We start from the raw sequence: 11643 nt of genomic DNA, 5'->3' as shown, positions 1-11643 counted from the left end.
GTGCACTTGTTTCTTCTCATTCTTGAGTTTTATTTGCCAAATAAAAGCCACGTGGCACGAGGTGAGTGCCTTTAGCAGGCAGCAGAGGTTCTGCCTTTGGGGGCACAGGTGCCTGCCCGCCGCCCATGACCCAGATGGCTGCGGTGGCCTTGCACCAGCCGCGGCACCGGCGTAACGGCTCTGCTGGCCCGCCCGGCCCAGCCGGAGCCCCCGAACACCCCGCGGTGCGGGTCGGAGCCGGGAGAGGCCGCGGCCGCCCTGGCGACTACAACTCCCGGCAGCCCCGGCACCGCCCCCCGCGCACACCCCCCTCGTTTCACTGGCTGGGGCAGCTCACCAATCCGGAGGCGCCGCCGGGCCTAGTCAGCCAATGGGAAGGCTGTTGCTAATACGCTGCAGTTATTTTTAGCACGGCCGCCGCTCGCACACCTTGCTGGTCTCTCGCCTCAGCCGCGGCTGGGCCGGCCCTCCGCTGAAGGCGGAGGCGCACAGGCGTGCAGAGACAAAGTAGTCCGCGGGGAACGCGGTGCCGGCGGGTCTGAGGCGCCCTCCTTGCCTCGGGGTGCTGGGGTGGGGGCGTTGTAGGGATGTTGTGCTTGCCCCTGCCGTCCCTGCGGTGGCAGCAGCCAGCCTTGCTTGGCCTCGCCCCGTTGTCCCCGGAGGAGACAGGTCCGCAGCTCCCCGGCCTCCCCGCCCGTGGTTGTCCCTGGGGGTCCCTAGGGGTCTGCATTGCCGGAGGGAGCCGGGGTTACCTCTTCTCACGCCCTTCGCGGCGCCTCACCCCCGCACTGTGCCCGCCCGCGCCGTTAGCGGGGTCTGGGGGCTCCAGCACGGGAGTCGTTGAGGCTCCGCTGGGTTGTGCGGGGAGCTTGTACGCTGGGGAGCACGAATTCCCCAGAGCCCCCCAACGCCGCGTGTCGCCCAGCTGTGGCGGCAGCTGCCAGGCACCCGTAGGGCGCGGAGGCGAGGAGAAAAGCGGCCGGTTCCTTCCGTCCCCCCTGCCGTTCGATCCCCTCGCTGTGCCCCCCCGCCTCCGGCTAAGCCGCTTGGGGAACTCCTCAAGTCAATCCTCATCCCCGCTAAACCCCCCGCCCCTTCCTTCCCCTCGCGCCCACAGTCGGGCGCTCCCCGGTGCGGCCGCCGGGAGGAGGAAAAAAGGGAGAAAAAGGGGAATCGCAGCCCCCTCCCCCCGTCCCCGGGGCGCTGCGGGCGGTGAGGGGCGGCGGAAGTAGTCCCGGCCCGCCCTCCGCGGCCGCATCACGCTGGGCGGGAGCGCGGATCCCTGCGCGGGGTTGCTAAGGGTGAAAGTTTGCCGTGAGTTGGCTCACTTGGGGCCAGGGCGCGGGCGGCTCCGGGCCGGTGGGGCGAGGCCGAGCGGCGGCGACGACGACGACAACGACACAGGCACCTGCACCCGGACTCCCACCCCCACCTCTGGGTGTTCCGTACCACAGCCCCTAGGCCCGCCCCGCGGAGGAACCGCACCGCCGGGGATAAAGCAACGGAGGGGACGGGGCAGAGACCTGTACGCACCGTCCGGGCTCTGCCGGCAGCGCCCACGGCCCCCGACAGCCGCCGGCTCTGGAGCCGAGGACGAAGTAAGTGGGACCGGGGACGCGTCCCTCCCCCGCCACACCTTCTCGGGCCAGGTCCCCAAGCCCGCACTCCTTTGTGGATTGGACCTGAGGGGGCTCATCGTCCCCCTCCCCGCCCGGGGGGGTAATTTATCCGTCCGTGGAGCTACCGTGTGGCTGCCAGTCCCCGGGGGAAGGATTAATGGGGTTTTAAGGGGCGGGGTGGGGGGGTGAAAGTCATTGGGTCGGTGGCACTTTGCAGTGCCCCAATTCACCATTTTGTTCGGTCTGCTCCCCTCCCCAGTCCGATGGGGGGACGGGGTGCGGCTCAGCCCCGCCTGGGGCAGGCTGGGCCCGGGGGTGGCGGCGGGCACCCTGGGCTGCCGGGGGACAGGGGGTGTCGCTGGGCTGTCTCCCTCCCCGCACGGTGGGCGCAGCCTCCGCCGGCTCCGTGTGGGGAGAAGCTCGGGAACAACAAAGGCGCTGCTGGGGCTGGGCCGGGCGCCGCCGGCCCCTCTCCCGGCGAAGGGGCTCTGCTTCCCCGTGAAGGCGGGGGGGCCCGGCCGAGATGCCCTTCGCGGGCACGGCCGGCCTTGGGACGGGGTCGTGCGGCTGCCGGGGAAGGTCGGGGCCTGGTTTCCTTTGGGAGGTGTCGGGAGGGGGGGCCGGGGGTGCTGCAGCCCTCACAGCCCGATCCTCGAGGCCTCGGGGGCCGCCGCGGTGCCCCACGGGGTGTGCGGGGCCGGGAGCTCGCCCTTGGGGGGGGACCTTCCCCTCCGCTCTTTTGGGAACCGCGTTTGCGAGCCCGCGTACCCCGCCGCGGGGATGGGGACCGGTAGCGGCGAGAGAGTCGGGGGGTGAGGGGCCACACGGGGCTTGCGGCCTCGTGGGCACCGTCCCGCAGCCGTGGGGTGGGGACGCGCCTCCCCGTCCCTGCCGAGAGGGAGGAGAAGGGAGGAAGGGGGCGGCTGCCCGGCGGTACCGAGCGCCGGGCCGCGGGGCGTGTTCCCCGCCGTGGGCAGCGCCGGGGCGGGCGGGCCCCAGGGCGCATGTGCCGTGGAAAATTTTGTGCCCTGCCTCGCCGGGCGAAGCGCCGGGCCGGGCCGGCCGCGGGGCGCGACGGGAGCTGTAGTCCGGAGGCGAAGTAGGTCGCGGGGCGGGGGGGGGAGACTACAACGCCCAGAGTGCTCCGCGGCGCCGGGGTGGGGGGCGCGGGCTGTCCGGCCCGGTCACCAGAGATCGCCGCTCTCCCGGGGACGGGGCGGCCGGCCGGCTGCCGCGGGTGGGTCCCCGCAGGGCCGCTCACTCGAGTCGGGGAGCCCCTCCACCGTCCGTGGGTGGGGGAGGTTGGAAAGGGGCCCCTTGTCCCGGCCGGGTGTGGCCGGCCGTGGGACCACAGGCCGTCGTGGCCGCCGCCTTTTAAAGTCCCTGGAGATGCCCCCGGGGAGGCGGCGGCCTCCGTGTCCCGGGGCCAGGCCTCTCTCCGGAGCTGGGAGAGAGACTCGCAAGGTCACCTGCCGTGTGTGCGTAGCCGGGAGGAGAGCACATCGGTCTCCTGTTTGCTCTCCTCTGATACAAGTGGTTATTTGGCCTCTCTCCTCCAGCACGTCAGCGCGACGGTGAGCGGGGCTCTGAGGGGGCTCCTGCGCTCCCTCCGCAGAGCTGAGAGCAGCCCTTTGTTCCCTGCTGGTACCTCCGTGTTCTGCCCGTGGTGCAGTAAGCCTTGGCTTTGGAGATCCTGTCAGTGCGGGCAGGCCTCTCTTCGTGGAAGACTTGTCAGAATACCTCTTACAATTTATATTTAGTTGTTTCTTGTCTTGGAACCATGCTACTCCAGCAGGGGTTTTTTGTTTGTTTGTTTTTTCCTTCCATTTTATTACCACGTTATCACAGTTTGGTGCAGTAGAAAGAGATTTGAGGGGTTCCTACTGGAGCACATCTTACTGTATCAACAACGTGAAGACTTGACGGTATCTCTTGACTTTTTGTGCCTTCTACAAGTATCAGCTCTATGCAGCTATCTTGGTAGCTGTTGGCATTATTAAGCTAATTAACTCATCTTTTTTATACTCAAGGTACACAGTATTCCCCTTTCAGGGAGAGGGAGTACTTCTAAAGAGAAGAAAGGAGGCAGCGATTTATGATTGTATCTCCTCAATCTTTTCTGCAGGCGGTTGATGAGGATGTGGGCTCCTCAAAGTATATTGAGGTGTTTGTGTTGCAAATAGGGCGGTAACAAATTTTGGCCTTTGCTTCTTTCCCAATCTGTAATTTCTGATTTCTTAATAGATTTTGAAAGCGGATTTGAATTTATCACACAAGGTTAAAAGATTTACAAATTGTCTGTTCTCTTCCTGCTTAATTTGCTGGGATCCCAAGCTGTCTTCTCCTTCAGGTGCCTCAAAGCCAAAGGAGCAAGAGGGCTCCATGTTATCCTGCCTTGAGGTAGCATGTGCCATATAAGCTCTTGTTAATGTTTAGTTGTGTTTTTTCAGGGGTTTCTCTGTGCTGTTTGCTCTGAAAATGGCTCCCTCTCCATGCCAAGACTTGCTTTCTGAAAATGGCTTTTCATTGCCATTCTCTGAAAAACTCTGGTTACTTATTTCTTTGGTGTTTGTCTGTTCTTATTTTAACTTGATTGGTTCTCGGTGACCTACCAAAAGTTGTTACATTGCAGTAGTTCCTTAAAGCAGGTTTTAAACACAAGGCTTCTTTCCCTCCCCCTCATTCCTGTGGTTTTTCTTGTTGCGGAGTCAAACCCAAAGGGGATTCCTTCCAGAACTGACCACCTTGTTGGGAGACCTGAGGTGTAGGATCTGCTTCTGGTTACTGTCATCCTAAAGCCAAGCCTTTCTGAACTCACACTAGTTCAGAAAAAGCCTAGAATCCTCATCCCCTTTTTTGTAATAAAGCCTCAAAATATTTGAGGATTTCTTTAGAATTTATTTAATCCTTCTTGTCCACTAAACTAGACCAAGCAAACGAGTCTGGTCAGGTTTTTTTCTTCCTTCTGACCTAGACCAGCATGGCTACCTGGTTGTGCTGCTGGGATTCCTGTTTTTTTTCAGCGGAATGCTGACTCTGTATGTTTGTACTCCATCCCCGCCCCCCAAATAATTGGTGCAGGTCGTAAACATGGGCTTGAGTGCTGCGTGAGAGCATCCCTGAAGCCCATTTTAGGAAGACGGGTGAGCATGGTGTGTCTGTTTGAGCAAGGTGAGGGCAGCTGGAGACAGAGCAGCCTCTGACTAAGCTGCCAATTAAAAACTGGATATTCTGCTTGCCCCTGGAGAGGTGTGGAGGCCACTGGAAGTTTGCTTCCTCCTAAAATATCTGTGGGATTTGTTCTCTTTGGACGGGTGACAGAGCACGGTGCTGACCTACCTGGGTTGGTTTGGGGTTTTTTTTGTACCCAGACATTGTTTGCAAATCTGTGTATAATGGGAGAGTTGAGTGTTGTGGTTTCGCATTGTGCTTTTGTGGGTTCTCTCCATTTCAGAGACTTCCTCACGAGGGAGGGAGGGAAGGAGGATTACTTCAGTCTTTGGCAAGCAATTTTAGTTTTTTATTAAGTAGGTACCTGCTCTTGGCAGAGCTCGTCTTCCCTCTGCGCGGGGATAAGCAATGTGAGCTGTTTTGGACAGGCTGTGTTGGCACATGTGCGTTTTGTGACCCCCACACGTTTCCTGCGCCCCTCCCCCCACCCCGATGAATTAAACTGGGATTTTAGGCTTGTAGCTAGGCGGAGCCTCAACTGGGTACACTTAATAAGATACATGCCTGCCAGTCAAGGGGATAGTAAACAAGGGGCGGGCAGCTGGTGCCTCAGCACCCTCCCTCGCTCCTTCTCATCCCTTCTGCGCTTGTGCCAGCAGGATGCGGCACCCGGCACAACCCCCGGGGCTCCCGGAGGAGAGTCTGGCCCCGCTGTCCTGAGTGCCAGCGGGTCTGTGCACAAGCTGCTGAGTGAGTTACGAGGCTGTTTGGGTGGCGGGTGCGTTTGTGTTGTGGAGAGGCTGGTGCAGGTGAGCCGTGCTGGAAGCAGCTGAGTGCCAAGGCAGAGAGAGGCGCGTTCGATGTGCCGAAATAGCTCTGCTGGAGCAGACGGTTGGCCTACCGGGGTTTCAGCAGTGGTACTTGGCAGCGAGGTAAGTATAATGTACGTGCCTGTATGTGGGTAGTAGCTATGCCCTTATTTCTTCTGTAGAGGAGCAGGGAGATGCCTCCCCACCAGCATCTCTCTGTTTTGATGGCCAGTAAATTTGGAGTGATTCTTTTAGAGAGCATCACTTTTCATTAGTGTTTGTGCAAACTGCTCATTCTGCTTTTGTTAATGAAGAAGTGTGGCTGTTTATCTCAACAGGTGGAGAGTTGTTGTGTTCTCTCATCTTCATCCATGCTTTTCTCTCTTTCCCTAGGTCTCTTTGGAGCCAAATCTTGTCTATGCGTGTGTCATTTTGTCTCTTTTAATACGCTGCCCTGACTTGCTTGCCGCGAAGGGAGTATGCATCTGGAGATCAAAGTTGCTCTTAACTTCATCATCTCATACCTGTACAACAAGCTTCCTCGGAGGCGGGCAGATTTGTTTGGTGAGGAGCTAGAGCGCCTGCTGAAGAAGAAATATGAAGGTCACTGGTACCCAGAGAAGCCTCTGAAGGGATCTGGCTATCGCTGTGTTCATATAGGGGAGACGGTGGATCCGGTGGTGGAGCTGGCAGCCAAGCGGAGTGGGCTGGCCGTGGAGGATGTGCGTGCCAATGTGCCGGAAGAGCTGAGCGTCTGGATCGATCCTTTTGAGGTTTCCTACCAAATTGGTGAGAAGGGCTCTGTCAAGGTCCTCTACCTGGATGACAGCGAGGGCTGCAGTGCTGCAGAGCTGGACAAAGAAATCAAGAGCAGCTTCAACCCTGATGCCCAGGTATTTGTCCCCATTGGCAGCCAGGACAACTCACTGTCCAACTCTCCGTCCCCCTCCTTCGGCCAGTCGCCCAGCCCCACCTTCATCCCTCGCTCTGCCCAGCCCATCACTTTCACCACTGCCACCTTTGCTGCCACAAAATTCGGCTCTACCAAGATGAAGAAGGGTGGAGGAGCCGCGGGAGGGGGCGGCGGAGCAGGGGCTGGGCAGCAGCCAAGGATGGTCAGGTCTCCCACCACCAACCTGCTGAAGCACAAGGGCCTCTCTCTGTCTATGCACTCTCTGAACTTTGTCGGGAGCGCTGGGAGCCAAGCCCCGCAGTCGCAGCTCTCCCCCAACGCCAAGGAGTTCGTTTACAGTGGCGGGTCGCCGGGAGCCAGCAGTCTCTTCTTCGATGGCATCGGCAGCGAGAGCCAGGCCAGCAGCATCCCGCCAGCATCGCAGTTCAACGCCGGCACGGGTGGTACCTTTGATATGGCTCAGGTCTTCAGTGGCAGCACCAACAGCCTCTTTTTGGAGAAGTCTCCCTTCGTGGAAGGACTCAGCTACAACCTGAATGCCATGCAGTATCCCAGCCAGTCGTTCCAGCCTGTTGTCCTGGCCAACTGAACACGAGGAAGGAGAGTATTTTGGGGTGGGGAGGGAGGGGGCGGGGGGAACAAGAACAAAACAAACAAAAAAGAGGGAGAGAAAAGAAAAATAGAAATATACATAAAATATTCAAATCTTATAAATACAGCTTCTTGGGAAAAGAGAGAGCCCAGTGTTGTTGCGCTGTGCTGGCAACGCTCCTGAAGCACTGACTTGTTTTTTAACTCGGTCCCTGTGCTTTTTTCCTACTCACTTTTTTACTCCTTAAACGAGTCTTGGGATTTTTTTCAGTTTGTGTTCCCCCTTCTCCCACTGCAGCCCAGGACTGGTGCAAATATAGGTCACGATGCTCCCAATTCCCTGTGCCCCCTCCCTTGCCAGCGCTGGACACCCGGTCTTTCCACCTGGGTGTAGGGATGTCGTCTTCATACCCACTCGCTGGAGGAGGGACCGGGAGAGGATGAGTCAGTGTCTGTAGAGACACAGACGCTCTTGTTGCGTGCTAGCCAGAGACAGGTGGGTGGGCTCGCTTGTTCTGTTACAGCTCTGCGTGTAGATGGAGAGCATCTACTGTGCCCACAGGCACAGAGCGTTGTGCTGTTGTTGCTCCAGGCTGTCCGGCCCCGGCTGGCATCAGCTGTTCTGTCCCTGTGCGGAAAAGCAAAACTCTTCTCCTTGACCCCTCCCCGCACACAGCAGGGAGGGCAGAGCATTACTGTGAAATGGCTTCTCCCCGCTCCCTCCCTCATCTGCACTTCCAGCCGCGGCTACAGGAGAGGCGGGCGCTTTGAACTGGGTGACTCTGGTTACCGTCCCCTTCTGTGCATGGGCCAAGGGACCTTCCCGTGACCTCTCGGGGCCGGCCAGTCAATGCGGGGTGACAGATTCACATGTAGAAATGCCACCCACCTGTCCCTGTGGCTGGGGGAGGTGGTGCTGAGCCAAGCAGCCCCGCTTCAATGCTGTCCCTGCTTCCCAGATGTTCTCCCCAGCAGCAGGGACCAGCATCCACCAGTGGTCATCTGGGGCGGCCTCCTGGGTGGCCTCACATTCCCTGCTCTGAATTCAACTTCTTGTCTCTGAGAGGGAATTCCTTCCTTTTCAGTTAGCGAGGCAGCACTACTTTTGAGGAGGAGGAAGGGTGATGATGTCAAAGCCGCTCTCTTGAGTGGTAGCGTGAGGGTTTGTGCTTTCAGCCAGATGTGCACCTGACTAAATCTCTTTCCCTGGCCTTCTGGAGGAGGTGGCTGATCTGGCGCAGAAGGGAAGCCCCTTGTTTAAACTCATCATCCCAGCCAGATCATGTTGGCATGGACGACAGCAAGCTTAGAGCAGAGCGGGCATGGGCGCTTCAAAGGCGAGTGGCCATCCCAGCATGTGAATGTAGGTGCCTCCCTGCCACAGGGCTGGGGTCTGCGAACGTCCCTGCAGTTTTGAGACGATGTGCTCTGATCAGGCAGTAGTGGCTTCTCAGCTAGGTTGCTTCTGTGTCAGGGACTCCTGAACCCGCCTTCCCAAGAAGCCGAAGGAGGGCTGCTGCTTGTCCAGGCAGGGTAGAGGCTCTCCAGGTGAGAAGGAGGTCTCCTTGGAGGTTGTTGTGGGAGTGTGGAAGCGTGCAAAGAGGAGAGAGGTGGAGATGATGAGACTCCAGGCCTTAAAGTTCTCAGTTTAAAAAGAAAAATAAGCTTTTTGCTGCTTCCCAGGCTTGAGGTTTGGGTTTATTTTAATGATGTCTCTGGAGCACTCTCTGAAACACACTTCTCTTGTATCTGTTGAACCAACATGCTCTTTCAAGACATCCCCATTTCTGGGGAGATGGGCTTGAACTTGTGCTTTCCCCGCTCCCTTCCCTCGCGCTGAGATGAAGCGCTCCAACCCTCTTTTCTTGTGTTGCCAGTGAGCCTTTGCAGAGGCAGGGGACTGTCCCAGGATGACAGCTGCTGCCCAGAGCTCTTTCAGGAGAGTTTCCAGTGTCCCCTTCCCCTCGCTGGGTGACAGGGAGGTACATGGTCCTGACCTTGTGCCCAGTATGGGTTCCCGAGCAGGCTGCTTGTTGCCATCCAGCTGTGCCCAACATGGCGCTGGGTGAGGAGAGCAGAGCTGAGGTCACTTCCCCCAAACCGGCACCCGTAGTCTCAACCCCTGCAGGTTTCCAGACTTGAACAAGTTGCTGAGGAATGGCCGAGCTGTTGGGTTTCCCTTTCTTCATTGTAATTTTTTTTTTTAACCCCTCACTCAAGGGGCGTTACCACTGCCACCCCATCCTTCTCCTCGGGAGTGCGCTGCTGGGTGCCAGCCCACTCGCCACACTGGATTTGAGGGGTGCTCAGCCCATGATTGCAGGACCTGATCCAGTTGTCCCCCACCATCCCCACATTTGGCAAAGCCACCTCTGGGCCACTGCCGGTGACATCATGGTCCCCCAGGGCACAGGGAGGGAGGTGGGGGTGCCCCCCGGCCACCTGCTTATGTGTGTGAAGTTTTGACGCTGCTTTGCCCTGCCACACGTAATTATACCTGCTTTAAAAATAGTGGTGTGAGTGGAAGGAGGAAGGAAGGAGGGACCAACCTCTTTGTAACTTAAAAGGAAAAAAGCGTGCTTCAGAAACGTTCCTCCAGTGTCGGGCAGCAATGGAAACTAACGGCCTTTTCGGGTCTTTTCTAGTCTTGGATGTAGGCGTTCAGCTTCAATTTTATTTTTTAAAAACCTGCACTAATTTACCTGGTTTCTTAGGAAGAGAAGAGAGAAAATTTTTTTTAACTTTTATTTTTTATGGGTTTGTGTTCTTTTTGTTGATGTCCGTTTGTATTGAATAATTTGCTACATTTGTAAAATGTAAGAGGTATATATAATATATGTATATTTCTAACGTAAAAAAAAAAACCTGTAATTTTTTTCTTTTCAAGATTTTTTCTTAAAAAGAGGAGAGAAAAAATATTTTTTCAGGAAAAAAACTTTAAAAAAAAAAAAGTGGTGAAGATTCCGTTCTCCCCACTCAGCCTCCCTCTTTTCCTGCCCGCCCTTCTCCGAGGAGTGAATCGCCAGTTGCCTTGTGAGAGAGAATGAGTGAAAGAGGACAGAGGTCTGTATGTCTCCTGAGCGGAGAGTTTCCGTGTGTGCTCTGCTTGGGTTTCTTTCTGAGAAGGGGCTACTGAGAGGGGGGAATCAGGGGGTTGCTGTTTTGTTTTGGTTTGTGGTTTTTTATTTTTCTTTCTTTTTAATTTTTCTTTTTTTTTCTTTAGCGAAGGAGGAATACAATCAGAGTTTTGTATTCAGAATGTTGTGCAATATTTTGGAACGGGACATTGGTGTGTCTAGAGATTTAGTTAAACAAAACAAAAATGACAAAAAAAAAAAAGGTTGATCAAATCTGTACAGTTTCTATTGTTCCAGATTTTTTTAAGTTTGTATTAAAAGCATGAGATAATAACTGGTGGTTGTGTGGTGTGTGCTCCGGGGGGGAGGGAACACCTCTGCTGTGCCTGTTCCCAGGCAGAGAGGGACATGGTGTTGTCCTTGCTCCCCTTTGGATGAGCCGGCACTCGGTGTCCTCGCCTTGCAGCAAGGTCGCTGATTTGCGGTGCGCTCGGCAGGGGTTTCGCTCCGTCAGGAGCAGCCTGGGATGCCCAGGCATGTGTGACATGGTGAGGGCAGCCGTGTCTCCCTGACCTCCTGTGCTGGGGGAGAGGAGGGAGCGGGACACTCCCTTTGGCATGTGGTGCTTTGGAGGCCTTCAGTCAATCAGCAGAGTTCCTAAAAATACCTGGGTTCTGTGCCAGGGCCATCGCCTGTGGGGTTGGGATCCTTCTGGTGTCATCACACGGGGTTCAGGAAGCCTCGAGGTGGACCTGCAGGCTGTGCTTGTGAATGGTCATCCAACATGACCTCCCATAGCAGGGTGGGCTTGAGGCTGGATAGGAGAACAAGCAGTGATGATGATGGTGAAGGTCTGGTTTTGTTTCTCTTTCTGACCTCTCATTGTCCAGCTTTAATCAGAGTTTCTGTCAGAGGGAGCTGCTGCTTTTTAGCAAAACGAGATGAGATGGCCCCTCTGCGCTGAGGAGGACACTGAAATTCCTGTTCCACCCCACCTGTGCCAGGTGCACCCCAGCCCCTCATGCTCCTGCTGCCTCCCTGAGGGGTGGCTCGCACCTCCCCATGCTGCCTCCTTAAAAAGCTGTAGAAGGGGGAGCTGCTCTCAATGTACTTGAGGAAACCAAACGTGGAGCTGGTACCGGCTGTGGAGTCCCACTAGGATCCTTACCCACCCTCCCTCATCCCCTCTGGCCTGGATTGCTTCCTGGAAGAGCTTGTGCTGCTTTGCCTTTGGCTCCGCGAGCCCCGGGAGCTGGGCTGCCGCTCGTGCCTGCTCCACGCCGCGTGACTGTCACACTCTGCTAAGCAACAAAACTGTATTTCCTTTCCTTTATGTCTCAAACCCCCTGTAATCATTTATCTAAAGCACGCACAAATGCTTGCCCTTAGACATGTTTCTGGAAATGGAAAACTGAGGGCAAGTATGTGCTTTCCTGATCCTTGGCCCTGCATTTGCTCGGCTG

At 56.7% G+C, this 11643-nt stretch overlaps 1 protein-coding gene across 1 annotated transcript; it reads left to right on the top strand.

Moving 5' to 3' along the window:
• Nucleotides 1-1261: 1261 nt before the first annotated feature.
• Nucleotides 1262-10514, top strand: TOB2 (transducer of ERBB2, 2). The gene is made up of 2 exons (XM_065653051.1): nucleotides 1262-1598; nucleotides 5993-10514. Exon 2 carries the CDS (start codon nucleotides 6079-6081, stop codon nucleotides 7099-7101), a length of 1023 nt encoding a protein of 340 aa, XP_065509123.1. The 5' UTR covers nucleotides 1262-1598; nucleotides 5993-6078; the 3' UTR covers nucleotides 7102-10514.
• The last annotated feature ends 1129 nt before the right edge of the window (nucleotides 10515-11643 follow it).

This window comes from Caloenas nicobarica, chromosome 1, assembly GCF_036013445.1.
Source record: "Caloenas nicobarica isolate bCalNic1 chromosome 1, bCalNic1.hap1, whole genome shotgun sequence".
Classification (NCBI taxonomy): domain Eukaryota; kingdom Metazoa; phylum Chordata; class Aves; order Columbiformes; family Columbidae; genus Caloenas; species Caloenas nicobarica.
This window is presented reverse-complemented; position numbering and strand designations above follow the sequence as displayed.